General features: G+C 39.0%; 1 protein-coding gene across 1 annotated transcript in view; it reads left to right on the top strand.

The window, feature by feature from the left end:
• DNAH3 (dynein axonemal heavy chain 3) overlaps positions 1–18,394 on the top strand; it is a 49,886-nt gene extending 31,492 nt beyond the window's left edge. Inside the window, exons 42-60 of the mRNA XM_054271129.1 lie at positions 190–369; positions 1,391–1,514; positions 1,608–1,764; positions 2,211–2,354; positions 2,935–3,601; positions 3,712–3,877; positions 4,208–4,424; positions 5,351–5,533; positions 6,427–6,625; positions 7,524–9,665; positions 10,627–10,852; positions 11,220–11,464; positions 12,813–12,929; positions 13,732–13,886; positions 14,625–14,792; positions 15,584–15,726; positions 16,267–16,471; positions 17,652–17,789; positions 17,966–18,394. Coding sequence (XP_054127104.1) covers positions 190–369; positions 1,391–1,514; positions 1,608–1,764; positions 2,211–2,354; positions 2,935–3,601; positions 3,712–3,877; positions 4,208–4,424; positions 5,351–5,533; positions 6,427–6,625; positions 7,524–9,665; positions 10,627–10,852; positions 11,220–11,464; positions 12,813–12,929; positions 13,732–13,886; positions 14,625–14,792; positions 15,584–15,726; positions 16,267–16,471; positions 17,652–17,789; positions 17,966–18,319 — 5,930 coding nt within the window. The 3' untranslated portion in view covers positions 18,320–18,394. The remainder of the gene's footprint in view (positions 1–189; positions 370–1,390; positions 1,515–1,607; positions 1,765–2,210; positions 2,355–2,934; positions 3,602–3,711; positions 3,878–4,207; positions 4,425–5,350; positions 5,534–6,426; positions 6,626–7,523; positions 9,666–10,626; positions 10,853–11,219; positions 11,465–12,812; positions 12,930–13,731; positions 13,887–14,624; positions 14,793–15,583; positions 15,727–16,266; positions 16,472–17,651; positions 17,790–17,965) is intronic.
• The last annotated feature ends 480 nt before the right edge of the window (positions 18,395–18,874 follow it).

Here is an 18,874-nt window from a genome sequence, read left to right as displayed (position 1 = left end):
ATTAGTTAGGCCATGACCCTAATTATGCCTGTAAGGTATAATGGTATTTTATTTTGGTTAGTTCAATGGGCAGCAGGAATAACAACACACAGCCTTTTACAACCTCTAGTACAGTTACTTTTCCTTCTTAGAAAAAACTGAATTCCCAAAAACTGATGTTTTTTTATTCAATGTCTCTGTTCTCTATAGATGACCTAAACATGCCTGAAAAGGAGATGTATGGAGCCCAGCCAGCTATTGAGCTTCTCAGGCAATGGATTGATCACGGGCACTGGTACGACAGGAAGGATTCATCCCACCTCAGCATCATAGATGTCCTGCTTGTCACAGCTATGGGTCCCCCTGGGGGAGGCAGGAATGACATTACAGGTAGGAAATACATTACTGTGGCAGGTGGTTGTCTAGCTGACTGAAATTAAGGGGTGGGTTCAGGTTTGCTGATGGCAAATTCAACATTTATCTACAACTGGTGGATCTACAGGTGCATTCACTGAGTGGGTTATTCCAAGTTCAGGTCTGTTATGTTCAAGTTCAAACCTGTACCTCTACCAGAGGGAGATTAATCACCATTAGAAACAATTTTTAGAGTTGATTAAGCTGTGAATGACAGAAGTTATTCTAAAATTAGCGATGGAGATTATTTCTGGTTTCTGTAATTTGGAAAAGGGAGGGAATACATCTGCTTGCCATGTCTCTGGGAAGTCTCTTCTGAAGTTGTATCTCCTGCTGTTAAGGTAGGCTGCCTGCATTTATTTACAGGAATGTTACCTGCAAGTCCATGATTCCTGTCACAGCACCACAAGGGAGGTTATATTTTCTAATGAAAAAATTATGTAAATAAATGCCCTAATGTACCTGCAGCTTCATTATTATAGGCTATATACAGCTGCATTGTTATAAGGCACTTCATGCTGCTTTGCTTCTTATAAACACTGTGATACAGGTATAACTGTGTGTGTTCTGAGGAGGCTTTATGAAAATAAGTCTTCTGATACAGCTAAATTTCTAAAATCTACTCGTGTAGAATGATTGTTTTTAGGTGAAAGCCAATAACAAGATGCTTGACTTTGTAAAGGTTTTACTGTGTCATATCATAATCAAAAGTCTGAGGTGAGCTGAAATTTTAAATTGAGTAATAGCCTTGTAATGATGATTCATGTTCTACATATTCAAAACAGTTTTTTTAAGTTAAATACTTATAGAAAATGTAGTCCAGTTTATATTTCTTTTGCTTCACTGCTAGGGCAGAAATTTGCCAGAAACAAAATCATGAAGCTGGTGCCAGATTCAAATGTTTTTTAATGACAGGCAATCCTAGAAGAAGAAAGCTGAAAAGTGGAAAAATATTTCACCATTTAAATCTCTCTGCATCCTTCTGTGTGTGTTCCAGGACGCTTCACACGGCACTTGAATATTGTCTCTATCTCTGCTTTCAATGATGATATTTTAACCAGGATTTTTACTGCAGTTACTGACTGGCACTTCAGCAATGGCTTTGATGCTTCATTTCTAAGGTAATTCTAAGGGATCAATTTACTGTAGCACTTTTGTCTTTTCCCTGTGATTTATCTGCAGAAGTTAAATTTGTACTTCTTTTCCTTCTTAAGGATGGGTAAGATGATGGTACAAGCGACGTCAGCGCTGTATAAATTGGCAGTTGATAATTTTCTCCCAACTCCTTCAAAATCCCACTATGTCTTTAATCTACGGGATTTTTCCAGGGTTATTAAAGGAGTTCTGCTCTGTCCACACACTCATTTGCAAGTAAGTTGTAGTTTTATTGTGTTGATGTAGGAGAGAGCAGTGAAAAAAGTTAATTATTTTTATAATACATGAACTATGATGTCAATAGATTTGCAGGGTTTAAGATCAGAATAGTCCCTGAATTCCTTGTTATGTATTTTCTAGCTGTCTCTGAGAGAGAGAGCTGTCATTTTGTTAATACTATTTGATTTGATCCAGTAGAGAAAAAGTGCTTTGACATGAAAGTACCAGTTTATGTTGGCAGGAAGGACAAGATGGTAACTAGGTGAGGAATCCAGGTAAGTTAGCAGATGCTGGGCCATGTGCTGAATAGCTTGGGACTGAAAGATTCCCACTGAGTTTAGTATAAGGTATAGCAGGGTCCAGATGGACATTTCTAACCTTTTCTCTTTGAACAAATCCTGCCTGAGCTATATTTACCCATTCTTTTGTATTTTCATTTTCAGGATGGAGATAAACTGATCAGACTATGGGTTCATGAGGTCTACAGAGTTTTCTATGATCGCTTGGTGGATGATGATGACAAGAATGTTTTCTTTCAGATGGTACAAGAGACAACATTAAATAGCTTCAAGCAGAACTTTAATAAGGTATTTTTGTGTAATGTGCTGGGACCAAGATGATACTGATGCATTTTCAGAAATACTTAAACTTATTTAATTGAGATTAAATCAGTATTGGAGGCATTTTGCAGTATTTTGATCAGTGAATTTAAAAAGTTTGGACAATCTTCTATTCAGCATTGATTATTCATATCAGAAGGATTCATAACTTCTGATGGATTCTGAGTTAGTAGAGAGGACCACCTGGAGTGGAATAAATGTCTTGCACAGCATTTATCTGTGCTTTTACCCAAGATAATTCCTTGGATGATCCAATTGGTGTAGTAGGTACCTCCTTGGATGATCCAATGGGTGTAGTAGGTACCTTTCTGAGAAGCCTTTTTAGAACTATGCTATATTTGACAGCAGGATCTCTCTGTGAGGTATGCATATATGGAAACCTGCATGTCAGCCTACAGTATTATTTTCCAGACCAAGGTTGTAACTAGAACATGAAAAGCAGTGCTTTCTGCAATAATAATGCTATGTAGATAAGGATTATTATGACTTTAAGGAAAATAATTCTCTAATAGCTAGAATTATCTGTTGATTCTTCCCTTTTTGCTAGGTACTGGGTCATCTCTCACCTACTGGAAAAGTCACTGATGATAATATTCGTGCCCTGTTCTTTGGAGACTATTTAAAGCCAAGCACTTCTGTCAGAATTTATGATGAAATCACAGACCTAAAGCAGCTGACAAGTGTGATGGAATACTACCTTGAGGAGTACAACAATATCAGCAAGGCCCCCATGTCCCTGGTCATGTTCCAGTTTGCCATTGAGCACATCTCCAGGATATGCAGGGTACTGAAACAGGATAATGGACACCTGCTGCTGGTGGGCGTTGGCGGGAGCGGCCGGCAGAGCGCGACCAAGCTCGCCACCTTCATGCACTCCTTTGAGCTCTTCCAGATCGAAATCACCAAGTCCTATGGCATCAGTGAATGGAAAGATGATATTAAACAAGTCATGCTGAAAGCAGGTGTTGGTAACAGCAATCTGTCCTTTTTGTTCTGCGATAATCAAATAAAGGATGAATCGTTCGTGGAAGATATCAACATGCTTTTAAATACTGGGGACGTGCCTAATATCTTTCCAGCGGATGAGAAAGCTGAAATTGTTGAGAAAATGCAAGCTGCAGCAAGGATGGAGAACAGGAAGATTGAAGCCACGCCCCTTGCTATGTACAACTTCTTTATTGAAAGGGTGAAGAAAAATTTGCATATTGTCTTAGGTCTGTATACAATGCGTTGTTTCTTAGAATTTTTTTTTTTAGGTTTATTTCTTTTTCTGCTTCCTAGCTGCTAAGAAACTTAGGTAATGATAATGTTTTTATTTTTGCAGCCATGAGTCCTATTGGAGATGCATTTCGGAATCGATTACGGATGTTCCCTTCACTGATAAACTGCTGCACCATTGATTGGTTCCAAACCTGGCCTACAGATGCTTTGGAAATGGTTGCTAACAAGTTTTTAGAGGATATTGAGCTCAAAGATGACATTAGAAAAGAGTATGAGTTTATTTCTCAAGAGACATGTGAAGCAAAAGTTTGTTCCCTTGTCCCTTGTGCCCCCAGTGTGTTTGATCTGTCCTTATAAATGGACAAAGCTAAGCCAACTCTGGGATTTCAGTGCAAGTCAAAGATACTGAGACATATGTATCTGATATTTCTCAAAACCACACCAGTCTTACAGAAGAGTCCATAATATTTCTAATAATGGGGAAAATACATTTCTGCCTTCCCTAACACTAATATGACTTCATAAGCTTAGAGTAATTTTTTGAGAGTTGACTTAAAGACAGACTGTATTTCAAAGTAATGTGGAAAATTTTTCCCTAGGGTTGTGTCAGTGTGCAAATATTTCCAAGAAAGTGTGAGAGACCTCTCTGTTGGCTACTACGCGACGCTGCGCAGACACAACTACGTGACACCAACTTCCTACGTGGAGCTGATTCTCACCTTCAAGTCCCTGCTGAACAGAAAAAGGGAGGAAGTTGACATGATGAGGACTCGTTATCTTGTGGGACTTGAAAAGCTTGACTTTGCAGCTTCACAAGTAAGTTTCAGATGAAGATGCTGAATATGTGCCATAGGCATACGTCAGTGTGGGGTCTGTATGGTTGAAACTTACAAAAATAAAATTTATTTATTTGTTCTTCACTATATTCATGATGCTATTGATAGCTTTCTGTAGAAAGCCTGCAGGAAGAGTTTTCTGCTTAGTAAGCTGAAGAAACTGTGATCTTGGATTATAGCTCTTAATAGAAAATAAAATTAAAATGAAGATACTCATTAAATGTTGAAGGAATAAATATTATAAATTTAATTATGTTCTCAAAACCTTATATGGAGAATCCACCTCAGCTTTCTAGTACCTATTACCCTTTCCAAAATAGGGGAGAAATTGGAAAACATTGTAAGACAATATTAAGCATTAATTTCTGAGTAGATTCCAAGTAGGAAATTTATCAGATTCCAGATAAATAATTCCCTTTTCAACCCATGGGATCCAGGGATTGATCTTTTCCAAGACACAAACTAAAGGGGCTTCTAGATACTTGCTGGATGAAGAAGATCCAGTTTGCAGCTGTTGCTGTCACAAATTCTGTGTTCCATTTCAGGTTTCTTTAGGATTTTGTTTCCCACCTGTGCACTAAAGCATTATTTAAACTTTCATTATCTGAAAGTGACTGTGAGGGAAAAATAGAATTAATCAATATAATGTTCATCATTGACATTAATGAATCTTAAAAAAGCAAGTGTATTGTATAGGTGATGATAAATATTCCTTTTAAAATCTAAACAGTTAAATGAAACAGGTCTTAGCAAAAATAAACTAGAGAACTAATTCTTTAAATCAAATGTCCTTTTTTAGATTGTATTACTATAGGAGTTTCCAATCTTTCTTCCTAAGACATCAAGATATGAAATGCATGCAATGCTTGAACAGATTTCTTCTTGATTTCCTGTTGTATTCATCAGGTTGCAGACATGCAGAAAGAACTGACTGACCTTCAGCCTGAACTGATTAAAACATCTGCAGAAACAGATAAAATGATGGTCAAGATTGAAAAGGAAACAGTTGAAGTAGATGCAAAAAAGGCAATAGTGTCAGCAGATGAAAAAGAGGCCAATGATGCAGCTGCTGTTGCCCAGGGTATTAAGGTAGAGCACAAGGGCTTGAGCCTGGAGCAGGATGGGTTCCAAGTAAATGGGAGCTGTGATGATGTGATGATGTGTTAATGGGGTGAGCTGAGCTCTTAGACTAATAAAATTTACAGATGATGAATGACTCCTAATAGAAACACAGTAAATTCAGGCTGTTTGGAGTCTGACTGCATCTCACAGTCCTGCATAGCTTCCCTTTCTAGTTCACATTCCAAAAGCTCTATGGCTCTTATTTATCTACTAATATATTCTCATTTTCAGCAGATTGAATAATGAGTTTAACTGTTTCCAGACCCAAAGACAGTTAATTTAGAGTTAGCTGAGTTAATTTGGCATATGCTGCATGTAGTGCTATAAGGAATAACTTTAGAGGTAATGCTACAGCCAGATGTCTGTAACACAGAATTTCCTGTGGGAAGCCTCAAGATTCCTCAATATTTTTTCTGTAGTTAGTTGAAAATGTCAGTGATATTTAAAATGGATAATTGCCGAGATCAGAGTATATGATAAAGAATTAAAGCTACACGGTATCCATTTTTCACCTGATCAGCAGTGTGAGATTTAAATAAGAACAACGGTGTCTAATATTTATTTTCATTCTCATTGCTAAACCAGAGAGACTTTGATCTTGAAAGCTTGTCTGACTTTTTCAACTATCAGTTCCGTTTATGGAAGTTACTAATTTATCTACAAACCTTCCCTCTTTAAACTATGCAGTCAAATTGTGCAAGCAGTTTTCTCTCCTAGAAACACAATGTTGTGAAGAGTCTGGTTAATGGGTATTGAAGAAGAGAGAAGGTTCTGTGAGGCTGTGCTGTAGTGGGGTGATCAGGCTGCAGGCCTGGTACTGGCTGAAGGTTTTTACAGCTTTTTGTCCAATGTCTTCACAGGACGAATGTGAAGCAGACCTTGCAGAGGCTATGCCAGCTCTGGAGGCAGCAGAGGCAGCTCTAAACACCCTGAATCCTTCTGACATCACTCTTGTGAAATCCATGACGAATCCACCTGGTCCTGTCAAGCTGGTCATGGAGAGTATCTGTGTCATGAGGGCAGTGAAAGCAGAGAGGAAACCCGACCCCAGTGGCAGTGGTAATGACACAGCTTTTGTTATTCCTGCCCCAGGAATGGGTGGGTGCTGCTGTGGTGTGCTGGTGAGGTTCTTGTGGCATGAATGCAGCTGTGTGCACTGGAGGTGCATTTTGCTGGCAGTGACAAGTACAGTGAGCAGTGAAGAGCTGCTTTTGCCGTGCTAACATACCGCCCTTGCCTGACGCTGTTGTACAAGCTTTGTAAATGTGATCCCAGACACCAGCACAAAGTCATCTCTTCAACTTGCTTTGACCCAACCTTGAGATTTGCATTGCCTTGAGGAACTCTGGGTGCTGGAGGTGTGCTGTGCACCATCTGCCTTGTGTTTCCCCTTGTAATGCCTGTTTCCAAACTATCAGTTATGCTGGGAGAGGGAATTCTGGTTATACCTCTGCCACACATTATCCTAACGAGATTTTTCTGTGTGGTTTAATGTTGCTATTGTGGGATTGTGCAGGATTTGCAAGGTAGGAAAGAGACCCTTTTCTTTCTTCTACCTTATGCCTATACTGTTCAACCCTTCAATTAAAAATAAGAATTATACAAATGCCTTTCATCAAAAATGATCTTATCTAGATTAAGAAGGAATAGTTCTGCAGTTACTGATTTATCTAATAGATGATGCTAAGAAAGACTGTATAGTAATTTGTTACCCTCAATGTGCTTGGTTGATTTAGAATTAATATGCAGTTAATAAATATGACATTGGTTAGTTATGCTGAAGGTCTTGTATTAATTCCTTTAGGTATTGATTTTCTCAAAGTATTGAATAGTCTTTGCATAGTAAAATTCCATTGCATTATTATTGATGTTAATTTTTCATACTAGGTTTCAAAGTATTTTTTTCAATTTGAACATGCCTGTATTGAGCCTAATTTTAGTCTTATTTGCCATATAGGTAAAATGATTGAAGACTTCTGGGGGCCAGCCAAGAAACTTCTTTCAGATATTAAGTTCCTTGACAGACTAAAGACCTATGACAAGGATAATATTCCTCCTCCTATAATGAAGAAAATTAGAGAGAAGTTTATGAATCACCCAGATTTTCAGCCAGACGTTGTAAAAAACGTCTCGTCTGCCTGTGAAGGCCTGTGCAAGTGGGTGCGAGCCATGGAGGTCTATGACCGCGTGCAGAAAGTGGTGGCCCCAAAGCGCGTGCGCCTGCAGGAGGCTGAAGCCATCCTGGACGTTCAAATGCAGAAGCTGCAGGTGAAACAAGCAGAACTCAAGGAGGTTGTTGATCGCCTCCAAGCTTTGCAAGATGAGTTTGATGAAATGAATAACAAAAAGATAGAGCTGGAGAATAATATTGAACGTTGTTCACTAAAGCTGGTGAGAGCTGAGCAGCTGATCAGTGGTCTGGGTGGAGAGAAGGACAGGTGGACAGAAGCTGCACGGTTGTTAGGAATTCAGTACATAGATCTAGTGGGGGATGTGCTGTTGTCATCAGGCACTGTGGCTTATTTGGGAGCCTTTACTGTTGATTATCGCCTACAATGTCAAAAGCAGTGGCAGGAGCTGTGCATTGAAAAGAACATTCCGTGCTCCAGTGATTTCAGCTTAAGTAATACATTAGGGGATCCAGTCAAAATCCGTGCCTGGCAGATTGCTGGACTGCCAGTTGATTCTTTTTCCATTGACAATGGTGTAATTGTTTCTAACTCAAGAAGATGGGCTTTAATGATAGATCCTCAAAGGCAAGCTAACAAGTGGATAAAAAATATGGAGAAAACTAACAAACTGTCAGTTATCAAATTATCTGACACACATTATGTGAGGACATTAGAAACTGCTCTTCAGCTTGGAACACCAGTCTTGCTAGAAAATATTGGTGAAGAATTAGATGCTTTCTTAGAACCTATTTTATTAAAGCAAACATTCAAACAACAAGGAGTAGAATACATGAAATTAGGGGAAAACATAATTGAATATTCAAGAGACTTCAGGTTTTACATGACAACCCACTTAAGAAATCCTCATTATTATCCTGAAGTCGCTGTGAAAGTTTGTCTACTCAATTTCATGATTACACCTTTGGGTCTTCAGGACCAGCTTCTTGGAATTGTAGCTGCAAAGGAAAAGCCTGAGCTAGAAGAAAAGAAAAACCAACTCATTCTAGAAAGTGCAGCCAATAAGAAACAACTAAAGGAATTAGAAGATAAAATCCTGGAGGTCCTTTCCCATTCAGAAGGAAACATCTTAGAGGATGAAACAGCAATTAATATTTTGTCTTCATCCAAGCAGTTGTCTGAAGAAATCTCTGAAAAGCAACAAATTGCCTCTGTAACTGAGAAGGAAATAGATTCTACTCGAATGGGATATAAGCCAGTTGCTGTTCATTCAGCTGTTATCTTCTTCTGCATCTCTGACTTGGCTAACATTGAACCTATGTACCAGTATTCATTGATTTGGTTCATTAACTTGTATGTTCAATCTATTGCTAAAAGTCTTAAGAGTGGACGTTTAAAGGAGAGAATTAAAAATATAACTGAGCATTTCACAGTGAGCATCTACAATAATGTCTGCCGTTCATTGTTTGAAAAGGACAAGTTGTTGTTCTCCTTTCTTCTAACAATAGGCATTATGAAGGGAAAAGGCCAGATAGATGATGCAGTTTGGCGTTTCCTCCTGACAGGAGGTGTTGCTCTCGATAATCCTCACCCCAACCCAGCTCCAGACTGGCTGTCTAACAAATCATGGGCCGAGATTGTGCGTGCATCTTGCCTGACCAACCTGCAGGGACTAATGGAACATGTCAGAGACAATTCCTCCAAGTGGAAGCCACTCTATGACTCTGTCAGGCCCCATGAGGAAGCCTTGCCAGATGACTGGGACTCACTGACGGGGTTGGATCGCATGGTTATTCTCAGGTGTTTGCGACCTGACAAAATTGTCCCGGCAGTGCGGACCTTCATCGTGGAAAACATGGGAAGAACATTCATTGAACCACCTACATTTGATCTTGGAAGAAGTTACAGTGACTCAAATTGTTGTGCCCCTTTGATTTTTATATTGTCACCTGGTGCTGATCCTATGGCAGGTGAGATTGGTATTAAAAAAATCTTTTTTTGTATGGTTAAATGTCACTGAGTCTGACTAAACTGTTAATAGTGTAGGCCCCCTCATTTGATCTTTAAAATGTCTTTAAAGTACAATACAGCAGTGATGGAATATCAAACACTGGCATCTGCCCATATATAAACAACAGTAGTAAAATTGTTAGGGGGTGGAGTGAAAGTAGTGGTGATGAAATGTCTCAGTCTCTGAGCAGCAATTTGGGGATCTAACAGATTGAAGCATTCAGACCAGTTTATAATTTGTACCTGCGTTACAGTTCTTTCAGTGGGTGTTGGAGATTTGCCCCAGTCTTTATTGCAACCCCTCCTCCAGTAAGTTTCCTCCCTCTCAGTTACTAATTAAATGGTGTATAGGCCACACTTAAAAACACATTTGTTGAATGTCCTTTAAAGTATAACCACCCAGGTTATTTTTAAATCTGGTTTTCTGCCAAAAGAATTGTAATATGGAGCCATACCATAAGGATGTATTTCCAGAAATTACTGATTTTCATAGCAAAGCTGGAGGTCTATTTTTAGCCAGATGTAAAGATCCAGTTTGCAACTCAACTCTCATAAACAATTGTACCCATCCAATAGAGTTGAGGGCTGTTGTGCAGCCTGGAACTGAACACTTGGGGCCAAAGAAGAGGTCAGCCATTTAACCTGGCTGGTTTTTGTTTTGTTTTTTTTTTTTTTAATTAATACCTTATTCCCCTATATTTTAGTATATGCCTCAGAGACACAGTGACTGATACAGCATATGATACTACTTCTGGGTTGATGAGGTGGGGTTTTTTGTGTTTTCTTTTTATTTTTAATTGAGTAAAATATTTGTTGAATTTTCTCCCTTTAATTACATTATAAAAACAATGAATATAACATATTCTACTTTCTGATAGACTTTGTATTTTTTTTTTGCATGTGTAAAACTTGCCATCACAGGTTTGCTAAAATTTGCTGATGATGTTAGCATGGGAAGCTCAAGTGTTCAAACAGTTTCACTGGGCCAGGGCCAGGGCCCAATAGCAGAAAAAATGATTTACCAGGCTATTACTGATGGAACCTGGGTAGTGTTACAAAACTGCCATCTTGCAACCAGCTGGATGCCTGCCTTGGAAAAAATCTGTGAGGAAGTTATAGTGCCTGAGAATACCAATGATAAGTTCAGGTAGGAATTTTAGTATTTTGCACTTTTTAACGTGAGCATTTCCTGTTTGCTGAAGATGCTACTAAAAAGAAATTAAAATACCTCTGTAAGAATGCCTGAGTATGACATTCATATAATTTATGTGCAGTGGTAAAATAAAGATCCATAATTAAGAGGTCATCTTTTCTACCTGTCCAATATAATCTACTTTATGCCTGCATTTTAGACCAAATTTAGATGTTATCTTTATAGTTAAGCAAGTAGTAAAACTTAGTCTTCTTAAGATTAAGATGCAGGATTATATTACTGATTTTAAAATTATTATTATTACTACTACTCTTACTATTATATGATTTTTTAATTATGTGCTTGTCAAACTTCTTTTTAGGTTGTGGTTAACTAGTTATCCATCAGAAAAGTTTCCTGTTAGCATCCTCCAGAATGGCATCAAAATGACAAATGAGCCTCCCAAAGGTGTCAGAGTAAACCTCCTTCGCTCCTACCTGAACGATCCCATCTCCGACCCTGTGTTTTTTAAAAGCTGCCAAAAGCCAAAAATGTGGCAAAAACTCCTTTTTGGTCTTTGCTTTTTTCATGCTGTTGTGCAGGAAAGGAGAAACTTTGGCCCACTGGGTAAGTTTTAGATTCTTTTGCACTTAATTTCAAAAAAACAATTTGTGCTTTTGAAATGCATTGCTGGAGTCTCTCTGTAAAAAGGCAGTTCTGTTAACTGTTATACTGTTAACACTATTACAAGAGTGCAATCTGCATTGCACAGAACATCATAAAGTCTATAAGCTGTTATTTGCAGGGATTCTTATTCAGCCAAAGCTACTTTTGAAGCTGTTAAAAATATTACCCTGGGGAAGACTAGAAAGTACTATTTTTCCAAATTAATATATTATACAGTAGTTACATGAAATTATAGCTTACTAAATTATTAAATTATTACTGTGGTTCTTAGTAACAATCAAATTCAGATCTGTTTTAAATTTTTATAATTAAAAATATGTCTTCTATTCTGCTTTTGTTACTTATGTGCATACTTTGTTTTATCAAACCTAGTGCATGTATTTACTTGGTGTGAAACAGATCTATGTAGCTGCAGTGTGTTGTTTATAACATAGCAATGAGAATATATGTATTCATAAGATTTGTGCTTCAGCTTTTTCTGTAATCTTCAAATATGTAGGAAACTATAGAATTTCTATATAGCATAGAAATGTATGGACTTAGAGAATCCATTTTTATAACTATATAAAATTTATGTTCTGCCCTTGTGTAAATGAAGTCTTCCGTTCCAGCTGAGTCTCTCCTCCTCATAACAGGTTGCTGTTAGGAAATATTAAATTTTCACTGAAAGCCACTGTGATTATTTTAATAGTCAGCTGTTTAAATAAGCACTAAACTTCCAGTATGAAGACACTGATTTATTGCTTTAGAGTAAAACTGAAGTTTCTAGAGGCCATTGTCTAATGTAACATCTACTGCTAATGTGACCAACAATCTGGGTGAAGAAGGATAGTTGCATCAATCGCCCTATTTTTGGTTTGCACTAGGGATTTTGGCTTTCTGAAGAATTCTTTCATCTGGAGTATGTTCCTGTTTGTTTGCCTGCTTGCTTGTTTGTTTTATTGTAATGTTACTGTGAATGTCCTCTGCAAACAGTATTAATAGATGGGCAGATTAAAAATTGAAATCAGTAAATGAGTTAAAAACTCCTATTCTCATTGTTTCCAGATAGCAACAGATTAGCTTAAAGTACCAAGCAGGTAAAATATAATATTCAGGATATTGTGATGCCAGAATTAGCTTATGTTTAATAAACAGCCTGGTATATTCTAGGCTGCTTCTAGACTGTATGGCAGTTGTATGTTCAGCTCTGCAGGAGCAGTGTAGTACCAACACCAGCATTTCCTGAGCCCAGCTGTCAGTACATTGCACCACTGCAATACCTGTGTATCTCTTCTGCATTGAACAGGTTGGAATATTCCATATGAATTCAATGAGTCTGACCTCAGGATCAGCATGCAACAGATCCAGATGTTTCTGAATGAATATGAAGAAATCCCATTTGAAGCTCTGACCTATCTAACAGGTACAGACATTACATCCTCTCACGTGTTTGTTGACTTTGCTGAGCACTTTCAGCTGATACACTGATAAACTGGTGAGTTCTCAACAAATTGAGTGGATTCCACCCTGGTTGGTTTTACTGGCCTTCCACAAACAATGGGATTGTCATTGGATGGATGTTGGAGTTGGACTGCAATTGGAGTCGGATCCCAAACCCTCAGATGTCACTGTTGTTTTGACTTGTATATGGCTACAGTTGACTGATGGCCCAGCAAACCTCCTGGTCTTTGCTTTATGCTCATCAAATAAAACCATAAAACCATGAGCCTCTGGTTCACCTAAGCTGATCAGTGTGAGACTGACACAGGAAACCTTGGGGCTTCACCAGAGGATGTGGTAACATTCAGGGGTTTAAAGCAGGAGGTGTTGGTGTGTGTAAATAACTCAGCTGCTGTGGTTGTTCTATTCTCTCTCTCGGGAGACAAGCTGCTTTTCGGTACCTCCTTTGTCAGCCTTGTCATTCTTGATTTTTGTTAATATTATGATTAGCTTTATGAAAAAAGAATTTTGGGAAATGAGCAGCAGTTTCTCAGACCAGCTGATAGTGTTCCTTAAACCTTCCATCATCAAGACACATAAATTTAGCCCTTAGATGTTCAAGTGTCGAATTTCCATTGAATCAATTAAAGCATAAAACCTAAAAACTTTGGAAGATCTGGAGCTTTGGAACTTCAACTTACTAGAGTTTCACCTTGTTGCAAAACAATTTTTATTTGTTCATTAATTTCAGTTTTTTTGTCCTGGTTTTCTTTGTCTTTTTCCAGGGGAGTGTAACTATGGAGGCAGAGTGACAGATGATAAAGACAGGCGTCTTCTCCTGTCCCTTCTTTCCACAGTCTACAACAAGGACATAGAGCAGGAGAAGTACATGCTCTCAGCTGGAGGTGACTACTACATACCACCACATGGCCCCTATGAGGTGAGAGACAACAAGTGTAAATTCTCTGAATTATCGGGAAGAACTTACCTACACTGTGCTTGGATAATGCTGAAAATGACAAATAGAAAATACACCCCATAATATCATAAAGCCATGCCAGAATGTATCTTGTGTATGAAATATAAATCTGGTACTTAATATCTGCCATACCCCAGTGGGGATGTAGAGATCATCCAATACTCTGGCATTTTTGATGAAGAGAGAAGCCACCCCTGTGCAGGTTTCCAATACAGTTCTAGAAGGCCAGTAGGAGTCAGGCTGCAGGAATTCACATGGTACTTCTGCACTTTCTCACAACCAGTCTGACCTTGAAGCAGCAGTCAGGAGGAAGAGGTGGAATGGCATGTGTATACTCAATTTCCATTCTCTTTTTCCCTTCCAACAGCTGCACAGAGATAATGAATGTGCTCAGATCCCACACTTGTAGGGATGACACATCCAGCATCCTTCTGTGACTCCTACCAGCACTCCCTGGATATTTCTAATGTGCTTTCCTTTCTCTTGCCACTTACACGAGGGTGGTAATAACAACTCCTCCATGAGGTTTTGAATCACTCAGAACTTTTATATTTATCTCTGTGGAGAGTCAGTCAATTCCTGGATGTGTTTAACAGGGAATTGCCATCTTTAGTTGTAAATGGGAAGGTTCTGTCCCAGCTGGATCATTTATGACTATCACATTATATTATGTCTGGCATCTGAACGTTTGTTTTACAGTCTTACATTGAGTACATACGAAGTTTGCCAATTACAACACACCCTGAAGTGTTTGGACTTCATGAAAATGCAGACATCACTAAGGATAACCAGGAGACCAACCAGCTTTTCCATGCAGTGCTCCTGACTTTGCCTAGAGAAGCAGGGGGAGCTGGCAAGTCCCCTCAGGTAACTGGGGAAGAAAGATCAATTTGCACTCTGAAAAGGCCCTTTCCTGACTTGTCCTAGGTCTCAGAGTAATCCAACACCTCTCATCTCATGTGTGTAGCTCAGGGAGCAGATGGGAATGTCCCTGTAGAGAATCAGATGGATTTGGCATAGCACCTTTAAAGATGGAAGACAAATTCATGACTTTGCATTCAAACAGATTAATACCACAAGTCCTGACAGCTCAGTTTGCCAAATCCATGCCCCTTTGGGATATACATAAATAACCTTTCAAGCCTCTCAGATTTGGCATCCTGTATTTTATACACAAGTGGATTCTTGAAAAGTGGGATTGATGGAGCCTCATTTCCTGCAGGCTTGTCTAGTGATCATATTCTCTGATGTCTAATATTCTGTAAGCAAAGCTTCTCTTGTGGATGAGTTATTCATGGGGTCTTCCCCTTATTTTGCTCATGCTGCATGCTTTGTCTTGTCCTTCACTGTGGCAGAAAAGGGATTGTGCTTGTCTGCTCTCCAGCCTGTCTCCTTAGAAAACCTTGTTGCAAATGAGAAATTACTAACAAATTTAAAATTATTGAGAAGGAAGGAGCAAGCAGGCACATGCAGAGACAGACAGAATGATGCTGAAAGTAAGAGCATAAAAGCACAGTATCTTTAGGAAAATGGACTAAAATACCTATGTGGTTTTACAGAAAAAAAAATGAAATTTGTCATGGTTTATGGAATTTATTCAATAAATATAGGAGGGGGAAAAGGAATATTTGTTATTCACTGCAAACTTGTGACTTCAGGAAGTTGTTGAAGAGTTGGCACAGGACATCCTATCCAAACTACCAAGTAGCTTTGATATGGAAGAAGTGATGAAGGCATACCCAGTACTTTATGAAGAGTCCATGAACACAGTTCTTAGGCAAGAGCTAATTCGATTTAACAGGTATGGCTCAGTGTTTGCTGTAGCACTTCTTAAACTGAAATATGCTTGTGTTCATTGGTGCTAGCTGCTCACAAGCCTTAAACAAGCCTTTTTCCCTAACATGTTAGATTCTGCTTTGGATGAATCTTTTAAAAAGACTTGAAAGCTGCAGCTGACTACCTGAACATAGCAATAGTACTTGTATTCTTGGAGTATGAACTTAAATCACATTTGGGTTTGTTGTGCTGAGGGAGAGCAGCCTATGTGATACCCAGGCCCCAATATTCACAGCACACTATGACAATGAGTGCTACAAAGCTCTTGTCACTTGATTTCCCTTGTTTAGAGTGAAAGTTTTCACTGTCTTTTATTTCTCCGTGTGTGTTTCTAATTTGTTTGCTTTTCTAAAGTTATGTAAGAATTTTGATAACTACCGGTGAGATAAAGAATTTGTGACAGGACGTTTACCACCTCTATCAACCCTTCATTCAAGGTGGACTGAGGGGTATTTAGCCAGGTAATAAGAAGTAAATAATGACAATTCCTTTGTTTTCTCTCAAGGCTTACTGAAGTTGTTCGGAGCAGCCTCATTAATATAGGCAAAGCCATTAAAGGCCAAGTGTTGATGTCTTCTGAGCTGGAAGATGTTTTCAACAGCATGCTAATAGGAAAAGTGCCATCCATGTGGGCTGCCAAATCCTATCCATCCCTGAAGCCTCTGGGAAGTTACGTGTCCGATCTCCTCTGTCGCTTGGAGTTCTTCCAGGTCTGCTCAGCTGACCCTGAGGGCTCTGGGGAGTTGCAGTTGGAAGGTGGATGGGGAGAATGTGTCAGTGCAGTCCTTGCCCAGCAGCCCCTGGGCAGCTCCAGGCTGTGAGCTGCTCACACACACTCCTGGCCAGATACACTCTGCATTAGCAGCACTGCAGTCAGCGGGGCAATTGCCCAGGGTGAGCTGGGATCGTGATCCCTTGGTGCTAATCCAGTGCTGCTTTTGGTGGTTTCCATCTTTCTATTTCTATAAGGTTTATTTTAGTTTGAATTGGTGTCTTAATGACTTCCTTGCTGAAAGGACAGTGAGCTGGGTGTGAGAACGCTTTAGAACCACTGCATAAAAGGCACTATGAAATTTCATATATGTGTCTGTAAATATCTTTCAAGTTTCATAAAATGTGACACCATTTCACACACTTTTTGAACAGGTTATTTTATTTTTAACTTGCCATTTCATTATTTCCCTTGCACTCTTAAAACTACTTAAAATTTTGGGTGTACCTTAAATAGTGAGCTACTGAGATGTAGTGAAACCCCATAGAAGTCAGGAGAGGAGAAAGCTAGGAAGAAGTGTCTGAGATTTATAGAAATGGCAGAGTTTCCTGTTTGCTGGATCAGAGCATTTTGACTCAAAATAACCTACAGTAGTGTGAAGACATTCTGCCCTTGTTTTGCTTTTCCCTACTGCATTATGTGGACATTGTGTGACATCTTTGTACAGGAATGATTTCCTCTGCTAGGATCTGATGTGTAGGTTTAGTGAGTGCCCTCACAGTGATCAGTGAAGAGATATTGATCAGTGAAGAATGGAAAAGAATTTGGCCTTTTTCATGTTCGGAAATTGGTGTTTACAAGACTGTAAAAAAAAGTATTTTGATAAAAGTGTCCAAATTCAATTACTTCTCTTGTTTTTAAAGGCCACTATCTAGACTAAACAAAACATGCTTATGCTACTTTCTGAAATTTTTCTAGTAGCACTGAGTTCTGGTTGTTTTAGAACCAGAAAATTGATGGAAAGATGCAGAGGGTCCCATCAAGGCTTAGATCTCATTGTGCTGTTTGAGGGAGTCTGAAAAAACATCCTTTTCTGGTGAATTGGCACTGTGAAGCCACAATATATTGGAAAATATATTGGATTTTTTCTTACACTTGTTTTCTCTCTCCTTATTCAGGATTGGGTTGACAAGGGGCCACCCACAGTCTTTTGGCTCTCAGGATTTTTCTTCACTCAGTCTTTTTTGACTGGTGTTTTACAAAACTTTGCCAGAAAATACACCATCCCAATTGACCACGTTGGCTTTGAGTTTGAGGTAAGAAAAATGCAGAAGAATTTTGTTTTTCATGAACAGCTTGAACATGTTCTGGGGCAGCAAGGAATAGAGTTTTCAGATGAAAAGTTATTTTATTTAAAGGAGCAATTTCAGACTGTCACTTACAGGATTTAGTATACTCCAGATAAAATCAAGCAATGGTTTAATCATTCTAGGTGATGAAACAGGAGCTCACAATGAAGAAAATGCCAGAAGATGGGGCTTATGTGAGAGGCCTTTTCTTGGAAGGTGCACGATGGGATAGAGAATCCTTGGTAATTGGAGAATCACTACCAAAAATCCTCTATGATCCTTTGCCCATAATATGGCTGAAACCTGGAGAAAGTTCCAAGTTTCTTCATGAGAACATCTATTCATGCCCTGTGTACAAGACAAGTGAAAGAAGAGGTGTCTTATCCACCACTGGGCACTCAACCAACTATGTTCTGTCCATTGAACTGCCTTCTGACAAGCCCCAGAAACATTGGATAAATAGAGGTGTGGCAGCCCTGTGCCAGCTGGATGACTGAGAGGGTGCAATATTGGGATTGTAAAGATCTGCTTTACTCCTCAATGGCTGTATGGCTGGTTTGTTTGGTTTTTGTTTTTTTAAATGAAATCGGGCCTAAAGAGTTTTGATGCTGATTTTACTGGGAATCTATTTTACAACTCTTGCAAAAAGATTTTGGATTTGCCTACCACCTCTGTGTCTCAGGCGTATATAGGACAAGGAGGGAGGAGATGAGAATATTCTGTTGTCAACATATGAAACCAATCCTCCAATCCTGAGAGAGAATGAACTCCCCAAGCTGTGTTATAAAACTGTGGTCATTCCTCGATGATGTGTCAGAATTTCCATGGAAAACTTCTCCACAGCACGTGTATTGGGAGCTGCCATTTCTCAGAACAGTAAGCTTGAGCCATATAACTTTTCTTTTCAATAATATTTACCTACACATTCCAGGTACCTGACACCTGGAGCTGTTTTCTTTCTCCCACAGGCTCACTTTACTTCCTCCCAGCAGCCCAGCCCCACACAGCCACTCACCCCCCGCTATCTCATGGGCTGAGATAAAGACAGTTTA

The sequence above is a fragment of the Melozone crissalis genome, unplaced genomic scaffold, assembly GCF_028551555.1.
Source record: "Melozone crissalis strain CALT ecotype California unplaced genomic scaffold, PUWL_Pcris_2 ptg000012l_1, whole genome shotgun sequence".
Lineage (NCBI taxonomy): Eukaryota > Metazoa > Chordata > Aves > Passeriformes > Passerellidae > Melozone > Melozone crissalis.
The sequence above is the reverse complement of the archived record's forward strand: the minus strand, read 5'-3'. Positions and strand labels throughout refer to the sequence as shown.